The sequence below is a fragment of the Aedes aegypti genome, chromosome 3, assembly GCF_002204515.2.
Source record: "Aedes aegypti strain LVP_AGWG chromosome 3, AaegL5.0 Primary Assembly, whole genome shotgun sequence".
NCBI lineage: Eukaryota > Metazoa > Arthropoda > Insecta > Diptera > Culicidae > Aedes > Aedes aegypti.
Genome location: NC_035109.1, coordinates 353,643,107 through 353,667,594, shown reverse-complemented (window position 1 = coordinate 353,667,594; position 24,488 = coordinate 353,643,107). Strand labels below are relative to the sequence as shown.

The 24,488-nt window shown below is 36.9% G+C and overlaps 1 protein-coding gene across 2 annotated transcripts in view; it reads left to right on the top strand.

Annotated features, from left to right (window-relative positions):
* LOC5574699 (MOXD1 homolog 2) overlaps positions 1–24,488 on the top strand; it is a 383,444-nt gene that overhangs the window by 210,995 nt on the left and 147,961 nt on the right. For both annotated transcript variants that reach the window (XM_021855282.1, XM_021855283.1), the window contains exon 4: positions 9,415–9,684. In XM_021855282.1, the coding sequence (XP_021710974.1) occupies positions 9,415–9,684 (270 nt within the window). The remainder of the gene's footprint in view (positions 1–9,414; positions 9,685–24,488) is intronic.

The following is a 24,488-nucleotide window of genomic DNA, read 5'->3' as shown; positions in this document are numbered from 1 at the left end:
ACCGTCCGGGAATCGAACCCAGACACCTTCAGCATGGCTTTGCTTGGTAGCCGCGGACTCTAACCACTCGGCTAAGGAAGGCTCCAACTGAACTGAGTAGGCTTATAAAAGTTTCATGGATTTACTGGTTTCAAATACATACATATAGGGTCGATGTACCAAATACATGTTGAATTTTGAAGCCGCATAACTAAGAACAAATATTCGTTTAAAATCGAAAAATAAAGCCAGTGTCATTATTTTTACGTCATTTGAAAGCTTTTTACCTCGGTTTTGTGAAAAAAAAAAACATAAAAAATACGAAATCTCATTTTTTTGTATTTATTTTCGCTTGTGTCACTACAGGTATACATGTGCCTTTGATACAAAGCAAAAAACAAATCAAAACCGTATTTTTACAAAACTTCTATATTTTTCCTTCAAAGTGTGGATTAAAAGCTTTCGATTGATATAAAAAAGTTCTTATTTCATATTTTTTTTATTTATTTTTTTGAAAAAGATTTCTCTTTCTATTGCTACTATAGGAATAAAAGATTTGCTATAGATGCAAGGGAGCTTAAATTATAAACTAAACTATACTTGGATCATTTTTTTTAACAAAATCGAATTTTTAACAAAATATCAATGGTACCTAAATAAATAGTTCCTGAGCCTCATGTCAAAAAAAATTTTGCAACGATTTATAGCAAAACGGCCATAAAAAGCCACTAGTGTGACTATAGGGGACTGTCTACTAAGGGAACACCGACCCTACACGAAATACGAATAATTTGAAAAAGAAAATTCCATCAAATTTGCTTTATTTTCACGTTTTTCAGAATTTCCCGGGATCCCTGGATTTCCCGGGAAATTGTAATTGTATTTCCCGTTTCCCGGGAAATCCAATCCTGGGAAATTTGGAAACTCTAATAATCTGGTCGCACCTGCTCCTTGTGTGCTCTACTTCTTTCTTTCTTTTTTTACAATTTCGTCCACATTGATGGCAGCACAGTTAGCTTCAGTTTCAGCATCATCCGAGCCAGACAGTAATGACTTCAGATTGTGTTGTCAAGAATTATTTTGAAACGGTTCAACCTGTGCGTAGTGTACTCTATTTTTATCTCTCTTTTTACAATTTTGTCCACACTAATTTCTGAAAATTTATTTTGGCCATTTCCACTCATTATTTGACGAATCGTGGGTTTTCAGTTGTTGTACGAATTGTTTCGGAAAAACTTAGAAAATTGACATTTCCCTCGAGGTATCCGGAATATGTCCGGTGTACCCCGGTCCAGAATGGTCATGCATGTCCAGAACATTTATTTTCGTTATTGTTTCTACAAATCATGAAGTTTGATATGTCGCACGAACGGCTTATACAGCATTGTGGAATTGACCACTTCCGCCAGGGTGTTCGGAACATGTCCGGTGTGACCAGGTCAATCCCGAATGGTCGTTGAACTTTCTTATAACCATTTCCACTCATTATATGACAAATCATGAAGATTGAGGTGTCGCACGAATGGTTCTGATAACATTGTGGGAATGACCACCTCCCCCAGGACTTCCGGAACATATCTGGCACAAGTAAACGGATTGTCGTGTCCAAAGAGGTCATTAACACTTATTTGTATATGGTTATATATATTGATAGTGTTTTATGTATAAACATATCGAATAGCACGAGTAAAGAAGTTAAATTGTTTGAAAATTCGTATTTCGACAGGTTCTGACCCCAACGGAATCCGGAATAACTCCGGAACCATTAGGTGAACCGGTTCCGTTTTGCGGCCCTTGCAAATTTAGACAAATCTGAATCGCATGCCATTGGTTTCATGAAAATCGGTTGAAAAATGACTTTTTACCAGCTGATTGAAGATTTGAAAATCCTCAAAAACAGACGTTGGGTACGCATAGGTTAATCGAGATATACCGTTCCGCTGTTGGATTAGACTTCCACGCTGCCAGTGAACGCCTATTCTAGTTTACTGCGTTGAAAAAGTACATATTGGAAACTTCTTACCAAAACTGCAGCACGCCAGCTTCTGCTTGCCACATCCATAAAGTAGTTCTGCTGCCAGTTAACTACAGAAAGCCTCCATCATTCATCCAGCAAATACTTCCAGTATCACATATTTCTTCGCTCAAATAATCAAAAGAATCACTTCTCAGAAAGCCGTTTTGGCAATTTAGTAGCTAAATTAATGTTCAGAGGAACCGAGAAAAATGTGACAGTAAAATCCAATATAATGTTATTTAATATAATACAAAAGCGGTCAAAATAGTTGACCAAACTGTTCTAAACAAGTATATAATTGCTACAACGGTTATACATAATTACAAATATTTACAGCTGACTCACCAGAGTGGCTTAAGTATGTTTTTCATAGTTTACTGGTTTAAGTTTAATTGATTGTTGTTTTCTATGTTGAACTGATTGAAAGTTAAAACAGAACAAAAATAACAATTAAAATAAAGTTATTTCGGGAAAAAGGATCTAAGAATGTAGAAATAGTGGGACAGTATATTTGTTAACTAGGTAGACTTAGATTAAATATTGTAAGTAGGCAATGACTTTGTAAGGAGACAATAAAGGACATTCTGTCAAAGACCATCATTGAGTACAGTTGTTCCATTTGAACTACTACAGAGAATAAATATAGCACAATAATAATTATAAGATAAGCCATGTGACTACTGTAAGAGTCGATTAAAGCAATTAGGAACCGTTTGTTCTAAATCTGGAATGATTTGGTTGATCTGGTACGCTTACGTCAATATCAGAATGAACATACCTGGATGTATTTCACGGGACCGCTGGCCTCCACCTAATTGTTGCAATATTTTCTTCTGGCATTCGCGCTGAATCACCAGCTCACTGAAGTTTGCTGTATTTTATTTGCTTAGTATTCGCTCCTGTTCTTAAATAAATGAGCCTAGAGAGCTAAGAATCAGCGTTTTATACAGGGCAAATTGACAGTGTTGTTTCATTTGGGCATGCTTGCATTCATCGTTGCTCTCTTCGTATTAATATTGAAAACTTATTTGCCTTCCGAAACATTTTTCAGTGTTGAACGATAAAGGATCGCGATCGAAGATAGAATCATTGTGGAAGTTAATAACGAAAGAATGGATCTATGAAGTCGGATATCAAACAACAGTGTAGAAATGCCATTTTCATTGCAAGTTGGGGGGTCCCCTTACTGGTTACGTATCCGTGTTTTTATTACACGGAAAACATCATTATCACACGTCACAAGTGTTCTATGACTCTTCAACAACTTCAATTACATCCCCATCAAGCACTGTCTCAGATTAAACACAACGGAACCTGCTTCTTCATCTACATGCAAGCTAATACGTTAAATGACATTACAAGCATATCCTAGTTCTTCCTCTTTAATGTAGCAAAACTCTGTTCTACTGTCGATCGATTCCAATAAAGTTATTGTCTGCAAAATCAAGGAGTATGTGCGACAAAACACAATTTTAACAGTGAATTCGGAAACTCATCTGCTTTTCATTCCTCCACCTCGTCTACAATTCTTACACATTGCATTTATTAGCTTAATCAATGAACTGGAAAATTCATGTTGAGATATTAGCATCTTCTTTTTAAGTCTATGATATTGTCTGCCACAGTTAGATTTTCGTTGCTGAAATCTATCAAAACGAAGTTAATGGTTGCAGGTATAGAATGTGGAAGTTCTAGTAGTACTCCAAGGGAATTTGTTTGAAGTGGTTAAAAATTTTGTTAATCTTCGAACACTTGTGACATCTAAAAATCATTATTAATGTGTAATTGAAATCATGTTGTGGCTGAGAATATAGAATAGAATATTTACGTAAAGTGGTTAGGAAAATACTCGTTGTAAAACTAAACGTATACATCAGGCGTAGTACCAGATGTACAAAGGAGCTACGCTAAATAAATACGGCAGACTTTAGTTGGCTTGTCACTAAGAGTGAAAGTCGTAAAAAATCAGCTATAAATAAATTATTTTTAGCATTGAACGTTTCACGTTTATTGTACATTCTTCATCTTCTTTCTGGCATTACGTCCCCACTGGGACAGAGCCTGCTTCTCAGCTTAGTGTTCTTATGAGCACTTCCACTATGCCAATGACCATTTTTGCATGTGTACATCGTGTGGTAGGTACGAAGATACTCTACGCCCTGGAAAGTCGAGAAAATTTCCAACCCGAATAGATCCTCGACCGGTGGGATTCGAACCCACGACCCTCAGCTTGGTCTTGCTGAATAGCTGCGCGTTTACCACTACGGCTATCTAGGCTATTGAACATAACTTCAACATTATATTGAAATATATTTTTTTAGAATTCATTCTATTAAACTTAGCTTACTGGTTTAAGCTCAAACTTAATTTCAATTAGTTTATATTAAAGCATTTTGCTTTATTTAGCTTCTAGGGGTAAATTGTTTATATAACTTCAAGATACTTTCTTATAATATGATATTTATTTCTCGATTAAACCAGTTTTGGAAACGCTCATTAGCAAATTCAAATAGAATTTTCAACATCAATTATAAAACTTTAAATGCTTAGTACCTACGAAATATGTATGAGAACCATGAATTAACCCGTATAGGCCTGAGTGAAAGCAAACATTCTAAAACCCTCACGCTCAGCGAATTCTTAATGGATTCAAATGATTCTTTGTCAGTATACTAGCATTTGTTTTGAAAGGAAAGATACAAATTTCAAAATATTTTGATTTCACCCGTATAGGCCTGAGTGAAAGCAAAAATACTGAAATCTTCACCGCTCAGCGAATTCTTAACGGATTCAAATGCTTTTTGTCAGTTCACTGGCCCACATATCTAGTTTCTAGAAGAAGACAGAGGAACGCGGTAATATTCCTGTGGCTGGAGTTATTCCGGTGGATCACTGGGTCAGGTCGAGTGAGAAGGGTACTGTGCGTATGTGCCGCTGAAGGTAAATTTCAAGTCACAGATAATTTTCGGAATCGGCTATAATGTAGCCACCACATGGCGGAATTTTAAGAAAATTGCATCAGTGTAAACCTTTTGAGAAACGATTGAATTGGATAACTATGAGTTTTGCATTTGGTTAATCTTACAAATGACCATTTTTGGGTCCTAAAACTTACGATAAAGTGGCCAATTTGTATATGAACATCTGTGCCAAGCTTATCCAGGTTTTTACGAGCGCTAATGGCTGCCGCAAACAGGCTCACTTTCTGGGGAGCTGTCAATATGACGTTTGGCTTGGGTCCGTTCAATATAAAACGACCCAAGCTAAACGTCAAATCGACTGATCCCTACCAGAAAGTGAGTGTGTTTGCGGCAGCCATTAGCGCTTTTAAAAAGCTGGATAGAAACGCATTTCAGTGCACTATTATGTTTGATTTCTACTTTTCGAGAATTGAAACGGTTTAGTATCCAACAAATCTATAGCCGGTTCTTCCGGGCATTATGTCCAAATGGCCGCATCCGGTAAATTTTAAACGGTGCAAAAGTCTTCATTTTTTTTTTAAAGACACGTTAATTCTTCCAGTGGGCATTTATGCCCTTTGAAGGAAGCACCACACTAGACAACGGACTAGCATGCAACGCCCAGTGGCACAGTCGGAAAACATTTCTCACGAAAAGTTTACCAGCCTGAGGCGGGAATCGAACCCACACTCCCTAGCACGATGCGGCTAAATGCCTGGTGACACTAACCGCACGGCTACGAAGCCCAATGTTCAATATCAGATCTTAAGGATTTTGTAAATTAAGGGGTCTATTTTATAAGTCGAGTCGGTCAAAATGACTCGACTGGAGTCACTGTCGACCGAAAAATTTGCTCGACTCAGCTCTGTCACTCGAGTTTTTCGACAGTTGTCACTCTATGTGACTGGATTACTATGGGAGTCGACGGGTGACATCTGAAATATGCATGCTTGCTTTGATCGACGATGAATACAGACGAGTCACATGAATCTGCTCGATTTACAAAATAGGCCCCTAAAATCATTGTCATTGCAAATAAATAAAGGTAACTTGGCATGTCCCAAAAAATAGTTCTTTTTTACCCGACTTGACCCAGTGATACACACGAATAACAGGAACAGGCCACAGGAATATTACCGAGTTCCTCTGGCCACTTCTAGAAACTAGATATGTGGGCCAGTGAACTGACAAAAAATCATTTCAATCCGTTAAGAATTCGCTGAGCGGTGAGGATTTCAGTATTTTTGCTTTCACTCAGTCCTATACGGGTGAAATCAACATATATTTAAATTTGTATCTTTCATTTCCAAACAAATGTTATATATGTTAATGTTATTCGAATGCTCTTCAAGACACTGTCCCACACAATATGATTAAAGTCGATTGAGATGTATAGCTAACTGTCTTTTTTAGGTATGAAAATTGTAATTTCCGATCGAATTTCCATTGTATCAAACAGAATTCAAAAAAAGTAAAAATAAATGTGTGATTGAAGATCCATTGTAAGGATGCTACATAAATGTTTGGGAACTATTTATTGTCCATCGTGAGATAACAGTTCGAGCTCTATATAATCTCTTGGGGGAGCTTGCACATTGCCCAAAGTGAAATTTATCAAATCAAGCAAAAAAAAAAAAATATTGGTAAAAAGTTTACATTTTTCCATGTTTTTTTTTGTATTTTACTATCATTCTACTTTTGGTAAATATCTGATAAACATCTTTTTTATGTCTAGCTCAATGTATTTCTGTTGGAAAAGTATCAACATTTTATTTTGTGTTCTAGTACTGAAACTTGTTACCCACGTTAGTTTCAAACTGCCCCATGAGGGGGGCAGACGTTTCGCACTATGGACGTTTGAGTCAATCAAATGCTAAACGGCCATTATGCCATTATGCTAAATTACCATTATACCAAACAACTATTATGCCAAACGACCATTATGCCAAACGACTTTATGCCAAACGGGGTACAATCATCGAAACCACCACCACAACATTGGGACCAGGAAGTGAAAATTGCACAAAAGTTAGCTGAAAATTTATTAAGTTAGCCTTTTGAATGTTTTAATTTTAATCCAGCATTCTAAGGGCTTACTAAACACCAAAATTGGAGCACTAGTAAAATATCTCCATCCTACAGCACCCTTTGTATTAATCCGTCTGAGGATAACATGGGAGAATCGCCATGGGGACAGTTTCAAAGCCAGACCGCCATACAGGTATCTAGGTAGATATGTTGTTGCGTTGTTTGAACGTTCCCGTCGCCGCCGGCTGGTTATCCTTGGGATCGGGTTAAACTTTGACATCGATGACTCCTCGGTCAGATAGGGTCAAACCGCTCTTCGCTACAGCCGGAGCTCAACTACAGTGTTCCGATGGTCGGTTGCGGTACAGTGACAGACACCGAGGACAAGAATGAATTTATCGGGAAGCACTATCAGTAGGTGACATCGATAGGCAAATACTAGTGCTGCCAGCCAAACAGTAGCAGCGTGTGACACGTGGTGGAAGAGGGCACAAGGACAACCGTTTGACTTTGTTTTCTCCCTGGGCTTTGCTCTCTTCCGATACCAAACTGGGCCACTGGAGCTTCGGACGGTTGTCGCACAGTTGTTTGGGCGTTATAGGTATGGGATTTTAGCGAAAGATGAAACGAGAGATGAGCTCATCGAGTTACGGAAGTGTGTCAGGTGCTGGGGACGGAGTCAGGGAACCAGACGGAAGTTGGGTCTGATTTATAGAGATAGTTTACAAGCGATTAAATTTGAATTTGCGACTCCCGAGTAGAGACGAAGAATCCCAATTGGTTGATGGGAAGACAATCAGACAAGCAGATGCCTATAGATGTCTAGCGTGATAGAATGCTGATTTTGAACATATCGATTGTTAAAGTGGCCATGTGCATCGTACTCACGTGCTGAGCGTACACAAATTCTCTCTGATCTTGGAAGTTTTTAAAACTACCTGAAGCAAACTAACAGTGCTTCTCAATGCTACAAACACAGTACTTTTCAGTAAAACTACTAATTGAACTTTAACACGTCATTTTTGCAAAAAAATAAAATACTAAAATAACTAGTAAGGTGATCAAATACCTTTAAACTCTAATATGTTGCAACATCTAGATATAAGAAATTAATGTAAGGCTTGGAATGATACAAATAAAAAAAAGCTTTAAAAATTGTTTGAAATGATTATGAATAAAGATAAAGATCTTAAGTACAAAAATTGAAAAAAAAATGTTATTGTGATGATACTGGTTTGGATCAATTGTATACATCACAATGGAGTTTTTATTCTCTATTGAGTGTAGTGTCATGCTGGCAAAACATTTTTCCATCTTACAGCAAGCATGCATTCAAAAATCGTCGCACAACAATGTTGCATTCATCAAATCAGCACGAACAATAACTAAATTTCTCACACCCCTCACGACCGCATCGATTCAAACCGCCCATATCTACCCCATTTCCGTTCAATCGTTATTAATTCCTGATTCGAAATTAAATTTCGCACACAAAATGATAATTGATAAACCATGAAACGAAACAGATAAAATTTCATGCTTCATAATTCCATTATTACTGATACGTTGCGCGGTGCATCGGAGCCTACCGAAATCGCAGCCGAGCAGAGTCGCATTCCGTATTCGATGATGATTTCTCTTGCTTTATATTTTTTCATTATTGCTCTGCGGTGGCAATGTTCAGTTGGTCCAATGTTCGTTCTGTTCTGTTCAATTTCTGTTGTTTTCCCGGTATTTTTCCGGTGAAAGCGTGGTATCACTATGAGACGTTTCCATATAGTCTCGAGGCCAAAATTTAATTTTTATAGGTATGGCTTTTCTAATCAGTTTTGAAGGATGTATAAATATCTATAAAAAAATGTTCATTCGGAAAATACCTTGAGTCTTTCAACAAATTAACGAAAGATCTTGCTTTGATTTAAAAGGAAAATATAAATAATTATTTACTTTTAAAGGGTAAATTAAAAAAAAAATACCTTCAGGAAAAATATTTTTCCTCGATTTTTGACCACTAGACTGCCCAGCCCATAGTGGGTATCGCAGCATTGCACTGGTTGGTAGGCTTCCGATTGGTTTCGGTGCGAGAATTTGCACACAAAACAGCACCCTCCGGGCACCTTTGGCTGTTTTGGTTGCCAGGAAGTGTTGCGCTGGTAGATGGAAAAATGGCACTGCCATGTGGTGGTGGTGGAAGGGAACTTTAAAGCGATTTAATACATTTCCATTTTCCGAAGCTCAGCGGTAATTATTTGCGCCCGTGGTGTGTTTCATTGGCCAAGCGCTATGGCGATAGTAATCGTCCGAGGGCGACGAATTTCAATCAGCTGCATGCATTATTGAACGATTTCGGAGCAAATTGCATCGATTTTTTTCTCGTACAATGGATTTAATCTTCTTATTATTTTTGTTTTGTTCGATTTCTATTTACAGAATGATACAATGAGAGTGATATTTATGTACTCGAAGCAGAAGCCACAAAAGGGATCCCTAGCGCTGCCGGATCCGCTGGAGGCATTCAAAGGATCCCGGTCGGTTTTTCTGACCCAGAGGACTAATCAGCATCTGCTGACGAACGAAGCTGATATCAATATTCTGGAGTTGAGGAACATGGATGTAGAACTTCCGGAGAGTGACGAGAGTTTGTACTGGTGTAAAATCTTCAAACTGGATGACTTTCACCAAAAACATCACTTGATTCGGGTAAGTACATAAGATGAAAAATGTCTGAAAATTTAAAAGTGTATGAACTATTAAAATATTTGCATGCATCTCAGGTGTTCCAAAACTTTTGCTCGATGACTTCAAAGACTGTTTCATTGATTTTGAATAATTTTCAGATTTTTCCGTCAAAATTTCGTGAGTGCTCTTTAAAGAATATAAGAATATCATCCTAATGACACATTGATTTAATCTTTTGGTTAATCCAATACTGAGAGGATGAGCCAAGTTTTTTCATTGTGTTTTTTGAAAAATGACACAACTTAAGTAAACATTCAGTAGACAAAATTCAAAAAATGTTTTTGGAAAAATACCTAAAATGTAAGAATAACTCATTGCCTTTCAAAGGCGCCATAAAGAGTTTCAAATGGACGTGTAACCACAGAGGTATGGACCAAATACTTTTATATGTTTCAAAAGGGGTGATCCCAAACTTTTGCACGGCAGTGTATGTACCAAAGATTTCCTACAGCATGGTGAACAACATGTCGTTCATGGTAAATGGCTATTAGTTCAAAAATGGGCAAATGTTTGAACTTTTTTTAAAGTTAGCGAATTGTCCTAATTATTCAAATAAAAAAAAATTGTTAGAATCAAGCTGTTGGATTCATAGATGTAAGTTTTGCTTCAGTGATTCGAGCTCCGAAAACAGAACTGTGAGCGGTTAGAACACATAAATTAACGGCGGCACATTTATGGTAAATCTAATTAATTCCACATCAGATTCAATTATCCTGAACGCAATATCTGATGAAAGCGTGCGATATCAGATTTCATCTCACAACCCAAAAAAACTACAAACCCTAGAGGGCCATTGTTCCACCCTCTTGGAAACGTGTCACGTGATGGTTGGCAGCACCTTACCCCTGTCATCCGTGTACCGACTACCGCAAATCAGACATTAATAAAATAAACCCCTCGAAATCATCAGCTGCTTGCTTTCTCCGCTGAAACTTCCTTGAAAGCCGCCGCCGCCGCCATCGCTTTGTAAGTTGATCGCGTTTCGCGGCTGCACTTGAACTCCGTGTTTATTTGAAACCGGAGCATCACTCACTTTGTCACTACACTAGAGGTAAGGTAGATGTACCAATTATGGCAATGGTGAGAACAAAAAGAGATTAACTTTATTGTGTCACTAAAATGTTATGACCAAATTGAATAGAGTTGATAATTTATATTTGATATACTTTTATGGCGAATGCCAGGATCATTTTTACCATTAAAATTAATGATTTACACCCATATCCATAACCATACTGTTGACATACTGTATCCGAAATTGGTACACCTACCCTAGTTGTACTATCAAATCAGGGGAAATCGCGTCCTTGTTCATCAACGCTCGGCACTTGAGATTGAATTTGCAGATGAAACGACGCGACGGCCGTTTTTCTTTACTGAGAGAGGCCTTCCTTCTTCCAGTTTTATTGATAAAGGGAAGATTATTACATTCTTAACCTAAATATTTGTTTTCCGGTGGTAGCTGTCTTCGTGAGCAATGACGACTGAAGGTCTATCGTCGTGTTTGGATGGGGTGAAAACAATAAGCAATAAAATGGTTCCTCTCCCTAGGGGAACTCCACACTTAGTCGATATTGAGAAATCTTTCCATGGAAACATTGCTAATGCACCCAAATCGACACACTCTACGCCGGTATTCAAATAGGATCCCTTCCGAGTGCGTCTTCAAGTGTTTGTTCCACAATGAGTTTAAGCATTTCATCAATCGGTATTACGTATGGTTTGTACGGTCAAGAAATGATTGGGGCCAATCGATTGATACGCATTACGAGTGTCTCCTTCCATAGCATTGTCACGGTGCTTCCCAGACCTGTTATCATCAGAAAAAGAATCATCAAATCTTTTCTCACCAGTCGATTTATATAGATGAACTTTATAGGTATCTTTAAAAGAATCGTATCCGCTTTTGAAGTTATGAAATCAGCGATATTTATACGAATTTTCATTATTCACTATCAAAACTAGATTTAAAGTTGATTTGTATATGTACTCTTTACTTCTGGGTGGATTTTCGAATGAAGATCAATACTATTTTTTACCAATAGAGGCGTAACTGTCAAATATATTGATTAGAATGGCTAGATAAGAATTTAACTTACAAAAATCACATTGAGGGCATTCAAGCGGAATGTAATTAATATGAAAAATGTCTCTATCTCCTTATTCATAGAAAATCAAAACTTTGTCTTAAGAACAAGCTTTTGATATTCAAACAAATTTTCAGGCCAGCCATGTTGTATGCTGTATCAATATGGACTAGCTGTTGTAATACCAGGAAAAAAGCTCTGCAGAGAATTCAAAATTAAATTTTTAAAATGATTCTGAGGCTGGTATAGTACCAATAAGTTGCATAGAATATCCAATGTTGAAACATTGGAACAAATGTCAAATAAAATCATTAATAATTCCAGGAAAAAATCATTCCAATCTTCAATTGCCACGATTAATGCGTTATATGTTTAGGTTAAGTTAGGTTAAGTAAATTAAGAACGTTTTTTTTTCCTCTTATAAGCAGGTGAAATCAACTCACCTGTTAAAAATCTGAACAGCTACGGCAAATGAAATATAATATGTTGTTAACAAAATGTTTACCAAATTAGGATGATAGTGTTTTTTAATAACACAGAACACCTAGATATAAGAAATGAATGTAATGTTTAAAATGATACTTATAAAGAAATTAAAAAAAAAAAGTTTGTTTTAATTATTTCATCACAATGTTTTCCTTCTTTTAAATATAGGTAATTCTTTTGAGGCAGCATTCATTTACTACGTAACGCGAAATTGTAAATTTTCTACCTCCTCTCCACCATTCGTAACGCTTTTTGTATGATTTTTTTTTTTTGTTTGAGCCGTAACGCTTGAGCCTACTCCCCCCTTCCTCCAAGAGCTTTACGTAATTTGTTGATGGTGCTTTACACTGGTTCAATAACTGTTGGCAATAATTTGACTTATGCTCTAATTGCGAATTTTTCCTGCTTTAAATCATCAGCAATCATTTTAGTTATACTGATGTAATGGTTATTTGCATTACACTTGCTAAAATTTTCATAGGAGATTTTTCCTTCTTTTGATCATAGTCTTTCAAGAGATGTATTAAACCGTTTTAGTTACTGTGAAATGCTGACTACAAACGCAATGCGAAAACCTCTGCTGGCAGCTATTTTCGCAAGCAGAGAAGTTGATAATTGCTTGCATTTAGGATGCTCTTCCTTCAGCACTGACTGTTTCTTGAACTAACACTAAAAAGTTAATTGTGTGTGTATATTAGGGCCCATTCACAAATTTCATAACGCTCTAGGGGGTGGGTGGGTGTCCTTCAGGTGTTACAGCTCATACAAAATTTGTAGAATATTCATACAAAAAGTGTTACGAGGGGGTGGGTGGGTGTCAAAAATTACCATTTTTGGCGTTATGAAATTTATGAATAAACCCTTAATGATGATGTATCCTTCTTTCAGAATAAGCTGAATAAGTTCTTCAAAATTCAGCTTTGAAATTCATAACACATGCCGTAGTTTATTATTGGTGTTCAATTTCGGCCAAACGGCATTCGGTAAAATGTCCCGGAACCATCTGCGAAGAGTAAAAATAAACCAGATCAGAGTAAAAACGCATTTATCTAAGGTTTTGTCAGGGAATTTCTCAAGAGTTATTATGCAGACAATAGTTCTGAGTTTTTTTTTTCGAAAATTCATCCTTTGGATGCAGTAACTCCTGCAATGATTTTTTCAAATATTTCACCAAGAATATGCCAGACATTTTTAAGAAATTCTTTCAAATACACTTCCAGAGACTCCTCTAAGAATTTTTCAACAGATTCCTCGACTCTTCCAGAAATTCTCAAAAGGGCTCCTCCACGATTCCTACAAGGATTCCTCATGCTGTTTCTTCAAAGAATGCCTTAATTTTTCGTAGGATTTTTTCACGGCTATTTCCAAGTGACAATGAAAGCTGAACAGCAAGAGTTATTTCTGAACATTGGCTGAACAATGGTGTACAAGGCTGAACACCGTGACAGATGAACAATAATTTGAAGAAAAGCTTATTAAACAAGCAAAGCTGAATATCAAGTTGAACAAACTTTTCTCAATCTACAGTTTTTACTTTTGTTCAGAAAGCATTAATGACACTGATTAAAGGTTATTTAAAGCTTTAATGAAATCAACATCCACTGTCGAAAAATGGTCATATCGTACGAGAACAAAAATACACCAACCAAAGTTTGGGTCGTTCATGTATGTACATCCTGCTTATTTGAAAACCGTTTCATTAAACTTGTTGAACAACAAATCTCCCCATCACAAAGCGGACATACTTTAAACGAACACAGGCATTTCTTTTCTCGATGAAAAAAAAAAACACGAACGAAGCGGTAAGAATTACTGATTTTTTACTATAACCAACATAAAATTAGTTGACAACAATTAAACAGATTACAGATTATCGAGGATTCTATTTTAAAACTAAAATCGCAACACACTTTTGACAGCTAATTGAAATATTTTCGCGTAGCACTGATATCGCTTCTCCAGCCTCAATGCAACCTTTAACATAGCTCTTATTCAGACATGTCAGCAAGGTATTCTCTTGTTCTGAAAGATGTTCACACAGTCTCATGTGGAGTAGTTGTCAAGGTAAGTGGCTATAAATCGGTGAACCTGAGTTCAGTTCTCAATTGATCATTATTCATAATCTTCATCTTTAAATTCCAGTGTTGAAATGGTTAGCGGTATTGACAAAATCCAAATAAATTCACCTATATTTATTTTACCTTTTTTTTGTTTATTGTTGAATAATGGATGCATAAGCTTTTTGAGGTTGAAATCAGTTCTAAAAATAGAACTATCGTTATTGAAAGAAACTTGAATAAGAGCATGCTTGACCTTTATTCAGCCTTCCATATAGCTGCAATTCAGCTTAAGGCTGAATAAAATCGCCAGAATTAGATGTTTAAAAGCTGATTAAAAGTGTGAGGAGGCTATGAACAGCTTTTGTTCAAACAAGGGCTGATTTGACTTAGTAATAAAAGCGTTTGAGCAGCTTCAAATTGTTACCTGGGTTTCTCAAGGTATTTGTGTTGGAAAATTCCACTACGAAATAAGTCATGGATATTTTTTATTTTTCAAAAACTTTTCCAAGGATTTCAGAAGTTCCTTCAAAGATTTCATAGTTCAGACATCTTCCAGAAATTTCTCTACGGAGTCCTCCTCTTCGAGAACTCCACCTCGAGTTCCTCCAGAATTTCTTTCTACAAAGAACTCAACTAGAGAATCCTCATGTGAGTCCTGCTGAGGATTTTCAAGGAATTTGTCCATCGATTTCCGCAGGATTTTCTCCAGAAGTTTCTTCAGGAATTTCCCAAGGGTTTTCTCTAGGGACTTATTGCAAGGAAATAGTAAGGAAAAAATCTAGTAAAATTTCGCCGCCAAATTATTCAGAGATTCTTTTGAAAAGTCCTCCAAAAATTTTAATAATGCTTTCAAAGATGTTTTCTTGACATAATTCAGGAATTTCTCCAATGATTCCTCCAGAGACATTTTCCCTAATTCTTCCAAATATTTCTCCAGAGTCCCAAAAGGACTCCCTCAGAGTTCCATCAGAGAGTCCTGCAATTTCTCGAGGGATTTTTTCACAAAATTCTTCGTCTATAAACTCCACCAACGATTTTTTCAAGGAATTTCTCTAGGCAAATTTCACCGCTAAATAATTCAAAGATTTTTTCGAAATTTCCTCGACAGATTTCAGTAATTCCTGCATAGATTTCACATCGACAAAATTCAGATATTTTCCCAAAATTTCTCCGAGGATTCTTTTGACAATTCCCTATGGAATTTCTTTCCAATTTCGCTAGAAATTCTTCAAGATTTACTTCTTTAATTTGTCCAGGGATTTCCTCAGGAATTTCTCTAGAATCCCTTTCAAATATACCTGGAGAATTTCAGGAAATTAAAGATATATTTGAGAACTTCTTCGGATAATCCAGTAATTCCTTTAGGGCTTTCTTCAAAGAATTCACCAAGAAATAATTGAAATATAACCCACCCGGAATTTCTCTAGAGAACACTCCAGAAATTCCACCATAGATTCATCCAGGGATTCTTACGCAAATTTCCAAAAGAGATTCCTCTAAGGACTCACCAAGGCTTCCTCCATGAATTCATCATGCAATTGTCTCCAAGGATACTTTCAAAGTATTCTTCAAGAAAATCCTTCAAAGATTTCTTAATGAATTTCTCTAGGGAAATTTCACAACGAAATAACTCATAGATTCTTTCGAAAACTCCTCCAAGGATGTCAGTAATTCTTTCAAAAATTTCACCTTGACATATTGCAGATATTGTACAGAAATTTCTCAACGGGTTCTTCCAGAGACTCCTCCAGAAGTATTTTCAAGAATTTTTACAGAGTTCCTCCAAGGATTCCTTTAAGAATTCCGACTGCCATTTCTTCCATTTGCAAATGCTCTAAATAATTCCTCGAAAGGATTCCTGCTGGAATTCGTTCAAGCATACCCTCAGGAATTCCTACAAGAGCTTCTTCAGAGATATTTTCGAAAGCTTCTCAGTACTTTCTCCAAGGAATCTCCAAAAATTTCTCCAAGTAATATTTCAGGCATTTCAGTAATTCCGACGATGTTTTCACCTAAACAGATATCTAAATTTAATTTTTATAAATTTCTTTAAGAATTTCTCCAGCGATGCTTCCAATAATTCTCCATGGGATTCTTTCAGGGTTCCACAAAAGATTCCTCCAGGAACTCTTTCTGCACTTTTATAAGAATTTTTTCAAAGATTCTTTTAGGAATTTGTTCTATGATTTGTTCTACAATTGAAAGCCCTTCAAGGAGTTCTCAACGCATTTATTGAGGAACTCGTCATGAAATATTTTAGATATTTTCGAGAAGAGTATACCTGGGACTTTCCCAGGAATTCTCCATGGATTCTTTCAAGAAATCCCTAGGGGACTCCCTTTGTTCCAGTATTTCTTCAGAGATTTCTCCACAGAATTACTTTAACCCTCTAATACCCAACCCCGCCTTTAGACCGGGTACACTTTGGAATTTTGTGTATTTTTTCGTAGCTCGGAAATCAAAATGATTTTATTTTTGGCTTAAACCTAGGCTCTTAACACACATATAAGAAAAGTTTTTAGTACTTTTGAAACTTTTTTGCATTTTTGAAGACTGTTTGAAAAATTGTATTCTTATATAGGGTGCCGGTACCATTAGTGGACTACCGAAGCTTTAAAAAATCATAACAAAATAACGACCTCTACTATATGGGAAAAATATGAAAAGAGTGATAAAAATAATTTTTGGGCATAAAACCGCTTGAGCCACTATTGGTACACGTGTTCCAGTAGTTGCGCTAGTGCTCCAGTAATAGACGTTTGGGAGTTACAAGGAATTTTAAACAATATAGTTAATTTTTACATAGGTTTAACATTTTTCCCTTGGAAAAGCAATTAATATCTTTTGAATGAAGCATAAAGATCATCGCTGGGACTTTTCTTCATTTTTATACATCTATTTAAAAACTGCTTCCATCCCACACTGGGCCAGGAGAATTTAGCCAGACAAAACCTCTAGCGCTTTAGGAGTGCATTTTTCAGAGTTGGTGTCAAAGGAGACTTATCTTGAATTTGTTTGTTCTGCAATTTGATGATAAAAGTTAGTTGGAAACTTCGCCGCATAGGCGGTGCTGCGATGCAAACTTTTTTTGTTTTGCGTCCTAGAGCTTTCGAGTCTTCTGCAATGTTTTAGAACGTGTAAATATACGACAAGTTGTCGAAAACACCAATGTTCTAGGACTTCAAATAACAAAGTTATGGTAGAAAATGTATAAATCACTTAAACTTTTCGTTTTTTCTACTCTTTACGTCAATATCGTGAAATGTTTCATTTTAAAAACCATGCATCGCTTAATTTTGATAACATGCATGTACTGTATGAAAAAAAAATCTTATTTTTGTATAAATATTTGAATTTTTGAACAAATTATTGTAAAAAAAAAAATCATAATTTTTAACATAACTCTACTCAAAAAGTTGCAAGTTTTTGCAAAAACTTATCAATGTTCCGAAATACGCTATATTCCATGTACCAAATGTTTAAGTTTGCCAGATGTATATTTTGATATATTTGAGATATCTAAATCAAAATAACCATCTCTTCATATAAATAGAAAGCACTCATTATTAATTTTATCATTATACTACAAGATTTTTGACACATTGCATCAGTTAAGATTTGTTAATAAAATGGTAATTTTATCATGTATAGCTCCAGATATTACAGCAGGGATTCTATCAAAATTCCACCAGCAATACCTCTATTATTTCTGCCAGTAATTCCTTCATGAATACCGTCAGTCATTTTTCCATGAATTTCGTCATAAATTCCGCCAGTATTCTTCGTAAAATTTCGACAGTATTTTTTTCCGTAAGTACACAGCGTAACAAAAATTATATTTATGCGTGTCGATTTATGTGTTTGTTGTAGATTTGGGGTTACTGTATCTGATTCCGTTCGCATAATTATTCCAGCACGTCACAATTATTAGACCTGTAGTGAAAGTTGTGTTCATTGATGTTTACATTTAATTTAAGGTATGATTTATCAAACTTTTTAATGATTTAATTCACCAAGCATGCAATATTTGCCTTCAACTTCCATTTCAGATATAATTTAGTAGAAATTGCGCGATTAAATTTAAATTAAGTCAATTGCTTGCAGTCTCCATTCGAATTTTTTTGTATTATTTGTATTATAAGTATTATGCAATTTATTGGTAGTAATTGTTATACACATGAAGTTTGAATCCTGTGGCAAAATAAGCAAATAAATTGCCATACAAGCAAGCAGACTTGCTTGGAAGTTGGCTGAAATTGTCAAATTTATCATTTTCAACAGTCAATATTTCAAAAACTAGACGTGCTATGAAATTTTTGGAAACGGCAATGGATTCAGCAACGTTTAATTTAGTAAATAGCAGTATTTTGATGCTTGAGACAGAAACCTTTTCCGCAGTGTTATTCTTGTAAAACTTGGAACAGAGGTTTCTCCAGGAATCTCGCAAGGTTTTTTCCTGGAAGTCACTCAAGGATTCCTACAGCTATTCACATGAGGATTTCACTATCAATTGTACCAGGGATTTCTCCAGAAGTTCCACCAGATATTCTTACAAAAATTATATTCTTATAGCAATTCTTATAGAAGTTCACCAGATATTCCTGCAGAAAAGATATTCTTGTAGAAATTCCATAAGAATGTGATGTAAACTATTTCTTTTTAAAATAGATTCCAGGTGCCAGGACGGCCTAACCTCCAAAAAACGTCTAGATTCCCGTTCGAAGATCTCATATAGTTCGTTGACAAATAAAAAAATAATAATCGGTTCAAACATTATTTTTGGAAGCGTTTTAAAGTTATTGAAACTCTATGTGTAACTTTTTTGTAATGCCACTCCTTAAGAAAATTACCTTTACTTTGATATGTTACTTTTCGAAAGTCGGGAAATTTCAGATCTCTATCTCGTGTCTTTACGAAGTTCTAGCTAAGCTAAACTAGCTTCTTTACCGAGTCGATTAACCAAGAAGAAGGAAAGTGAATTAATTTTATTTCGAAATGTTATTTATTTATTTAATATATATTTTATTATTATTATATATTTTTAATTTGAAATTTTATAATTGGGAAAACCCCATTTGAGTGATTTATTGAAATCGTTCTCGTAGACGCACAAAGTCTCTTCATCTTTTCTAAGAACAGTACAAATTAAACAATCTTAGTTTATCCATCGCATAGCCATGTTCTGGATTAAAGAATGGTTAGGAATTATTCAATTGAAATATTTTTGAAAAAAAAAACAGAGTGTTTCGAATAATCCCTACCACAGTTTATTGCTAATTGAATTTCCTGTAAAATTTTATAAGAGTGTTCATTGGATATTTATGGGGACTGATGAAAATTTCATTCTACTACTTAAAATTAAAATAGCGTCCAAATCCAAGATGGTAGTCAGAAATGGCGGGGAACGTGCCTTTGGCCTTCTGATACCTGACTTAAAAAAACGCTTACGATTGAAAACTTGTTTTTTTGTTGTACAAAAAAAAATGTTTTCATTGATTGCACTCGAGTTATGCGTCACAATCGTAGAACATGATTTAGAAAATCATTCAATTCATACCATTTCCCACCTAGTTTTTGTAGCCTATCTTACTCAGTTTTTTCTCAGCTTTCTGATGGTAATCTTGGAATTCGAAATGATCGTTCAAATGAAAAAAAAATGTTTTTCTGACAAAATTCAAGATGGCGGCAAAATTTAAAATGACAAATATCACTGTTTTACTTAGACTTTTTATTTTCTGAAATTTTACTAAGTTTTCCTGTTTGGCTATAGAAATCAAGTGGGAAGCAAATATTTGATGGAGAGTTTTTCTTATGATAAAGTTCTTCAAAGCACCCCGCTAGTGCTCAGAAAGGGCGAACCGCTATGGCATGGCGTCATAGGCATCCAATGATCGAACCCTGCATAGCGGAGCAGCTCGATGGCAGCAAATTTCACTCCATTACAGCTTCCCAGTTGACCTAATGAAGGTCCATTCCTCCTCCTTCGCACATATACTTACATATTCGAATTCTTGAGTGTCCAGTCTCCCCCATCGAACCGGATGTGTATCGTTTACGGCCGGATTTGGATCGCCCACTGATTGCTGCACAGAAGTGCCCACGTCTTGCCGCCGGCTCTTGGACATCGTTAAGGAATTCGAACTCTTGAAGCGTAGCGCAGGACCAACCATTTTGCTTCGTCGTTCTGCACACATTTCTATACTAGTGAGTGGGCTAAGAGTCCATTGCTGCTGCTGTTATTCCGCAACGCCAACGGTATTTGTCGACAGGATATTAAATTTTCAATTTTCGGGTTTCGTTTGCGGCTCTGGGTTGCCGACTGATGTAGACGCAGGGATTGTGCTACTGCATATGGGCATTGAGCATGGGTTTGTGGGTAGTTAGCCTTCGACGGTGAAGATAATTGCGAATGTGAATGGATGTTTGTTCGAGTAGAGCGTTCACTCAAAGAGTTGAGAGTGCGATTACTACATAGTGCAGTGCGCTAGGGTGGCTACAATTATCATTCATACCACAAATATTCTTTCAAGAGCTTCCAAAATACTGTGATAACGTTCGCAGAATGGAGTAAGAAAATTAAAACAGAATTTATTACTAAACCAACTCTTTGACTTAATAAACCTTATCGAGTCTAATACTCGACACTGAAGACGGCCTTACAAAAGTCGAAACGCTGTTGGAATTAAAATCCTAGTCCTCAGCCAGCATGAGCATTCAATGGTTGATCTTTGCCCTATAACACACCACCCGCATTATGGGCCATTTCTTAGTAACTCTAGAAACTAGTGTTAGAAATACTGTAGCAATTCAGAAGAAATTCTTACAGTCACGCCTGGAAAACATAACATAACCGAATTTTGTACTAAATCATTTAATTCCACTAGAGTTTGTATCCTTTGACAGATACGTGTATTTCGACCTCAACTGTAAGGCCGTCTTCAGTATCGTGTACTGAACTCGAAGTCGAGTCGGCCTTACAGTTGAGGTCGAAATACGCGTATCTATCAAAGGATACAAACTCTAATGGAATTAATTGCTATAGTACTAAATTCTGTTTTTTTATTCTACTTAGTATTTGTATTTTCCAAAACCAATATACAAATCTAAATTATCAATCAATTATGACTTGGTCCTCAAAAGATATCAAAGTGAACAACCCTAGTGTGCAGTAGTACATCAGCCAAAAGTAAAGTCACGAGCGTTCTCAAATTCTCTTCCATCCTCGTTGCCCTTTGGGATAGACACCAAATACATACATTTTCAGAACTTGAACTTGCCATATGCGCTTACCAACCCCCATTGGAAACCAAACGCAATGCGAAACTGATAAAGCATCAAACCGCAGGGCATCTTTCCGGTCCTTTCCACTACTGGCTTTTCTCTCGAACTCAAGCTTCGGGACCGTATCAGCATGTAAACTTATGCACTTGTCGCCACAGAAACATGTTATTGCTCTACCCATCACCGACAAGGGTGCTTTTCTGATCTCGTGTCTACAGTGATGGTCATTCGTTTGGTCGAGCTTCTGGAAAGGATCAGAAATTCTTAGAGAATGATAATAAATCTTCGAGCTGTTTAGTGGAATACCTATAAATAAATTAAAACCAAATTTATCACATTACCATTTAATTTTACTTAAGTTTGTATCCTTGGGCAGATACGCGGAAATCGACCTCAACTGTAAGGCCGTCTTCATTTTCGTGTACTAGACTAGACTCCTTGAGAATTATAATACGTATTGGCCGCAGTTATGCTATAGCCTAAAGTGTTGCATTTCACTCAAATCATGGAAATGTGCCTCATTTGTAGATAAATTGTTATTATAGTCTATTTTTTATAACGTTGTATATCAGCCAACAATACAACAATATAACGGCCTACTTTTCCCACCAACATAAGTAGAACAGAAAAGTGCTACGTTTTAGCACTGGTTCATAACGGTGCTAAAAAGTAGTACATTTCAGTTCTATTTTTGAAGGCAAAAATAATTTCTGAATGCCTCCATTGTATTGTTCTTGATTTATTAATAACTTCGTTAACTAGCTTCTCATGTAACATTCAATGGATCATCCGAATTCTACTCAGTTGACGGAAACAATTTTCGTTATTGCAAAAAAAGCTCGTTGCAAAAGTCGATTTTTTCATCGCTGGAATCTGCAATGAAATCTTCATTTCATTTTCGGTTCTGCAATTCCGGTTGGAGGATGACTTCCGGTTTGCAGGCGCCCCGACGACTCATTACCGATACTACCGTTTTGTCTCAAATTCCGAACAGACTCATATTCCGAACACTCAGTTTTTGTATGGCGATTTGGTTGAAATGTTTCGCTGAAATATGTCATCAAATAACAAGGAAATGGCAGTCAATTGCAATTCAATTTTAACGTCTCCAATATATTTTATACCGCGGTAGTAGTGATGATTCTCAAGTTTAAGACCAGTAGAACAAGCTAAGATAAATTTATTTGCGAAATTATTCATTTGAATACGATTTACTCGTGCTGTTCGGCATTTGAATCAAGGTGTTCGGAATATGAGACAGAATTAACACAGTGTTCGGCATTTGAATCAAAATGTTGCTTCATACTTTTACGTAAAAACAATACTAAAACTAATTAAATCAACATAATTATTGGTACACCCAACAGCTAACAGTTAAACTTTGCGAAGAAGTTAAAATTTACACAAATATCAGCCAATTGATGCCAATCAGGTGCATTTGAGGTCACTGTTGGCCTTAAGTGTTCGGAATATGAGTCAAAACGGTACACTACTCCCGCTTTACTCTGGTCCCTGACGGAGCATCTAGCCTACTCCGATCGCGACCCGCAGCTCTCTGGTCTTCCAGCCATCTCTTTTGCAGCAACGACATGATCTGCGTTATCCCCCAGTTTACCGCATTCCCAGTGCTTTCATGATGGCACATGTTCTGCCTGATGTTGTCCGGATTTCGGACGCTTGCTGTATCTGACATCATCTCGCTTCGTATATCCCTGAATCGAGGGCAGTCTAATATAACATGCTCCGGGGTCTCCTCGATATTTGGATAGGCCGGACAATATGCAGAGTGTGCAGATGGGGATCATTCCGGCGATAACGTACACTGCCTTCGACGATATAGTGCGGTAGACACTCGTCACCCGTATAGTCATGAGCCGGAACGTACCTGCCAGCTTCTCTCGGTTACGTTTGGTTCCCAACGCTGCAACCCAAGCCGGGAGGCCGTACCGCAGTATGGACGCCAGAAGACGCCTCGTACTGCTTCTAGGTCATCCAATGTTGGGCATGATCCTAGCTACAGCTGTCAGCCATAGTCTACGTGGCTGTTGAAGTTTAGCCTGTCGTCGACCATTACTCCAAGGTGCTTTAGAAAGCGCTTTGATGAGATTGCGTGTCCTTCGACGTTGATCTCGAGCTGCTGAACCGCCTTGCAGTTGCTGACCAGCACCACCTCCGTTGTGTGATGAGCCAATAGCAGCTTGACTCCAGTCATTCACGATTCACTGGTGTCTAGCGATTCCGCCGTAAGCATCTCCACCTCCTTCGCAGTCTCGCCAGTTAAAAAAAGAAGAACGACATCATGTTATGGCTGTATCGGTCATGTTGGTTGCAAAGCTCAAAGCTTTGAGCCAACCCTTTTCCAATAGAGAAGCTAGGCAAAATACAGGACGCTTCGATGCTTACTGACTTTAAAATGGCTTGCTCGATTTTCACCACCTAATATAATTTAAATCTTGTCGCTCCCTTGCAACGCCTACCCACATATTCATTTCTTCTTCTTTCTGGCGTTACTTCCCAACAGGGACAAAGCCTGCTTCTCAGATTAGTGTTCGTCTATATCGTGTGGCAGGCACGATGATACTCCATGCCCTGGGAATCGAGAAAATTTCCTTTACGAAGAGATCCTCGACCAGTGGGATTCGAACCCACGACCCATGACCATGCTGAATAGCTGCGCGTTTACCGCTAGGGCTATCTGGGCCCTATTCATTTCTATCATTTGAAAAAAAAAACCTTCTATAAACTCCCTTTAGCTTTGACTCCATTCGGCATTGTCAAGGTTAGCACTACATCATACATTGTATTCCACAGTGGTGGACCAAGTATGGATCCCTGTGGAACTCTCGCTGTT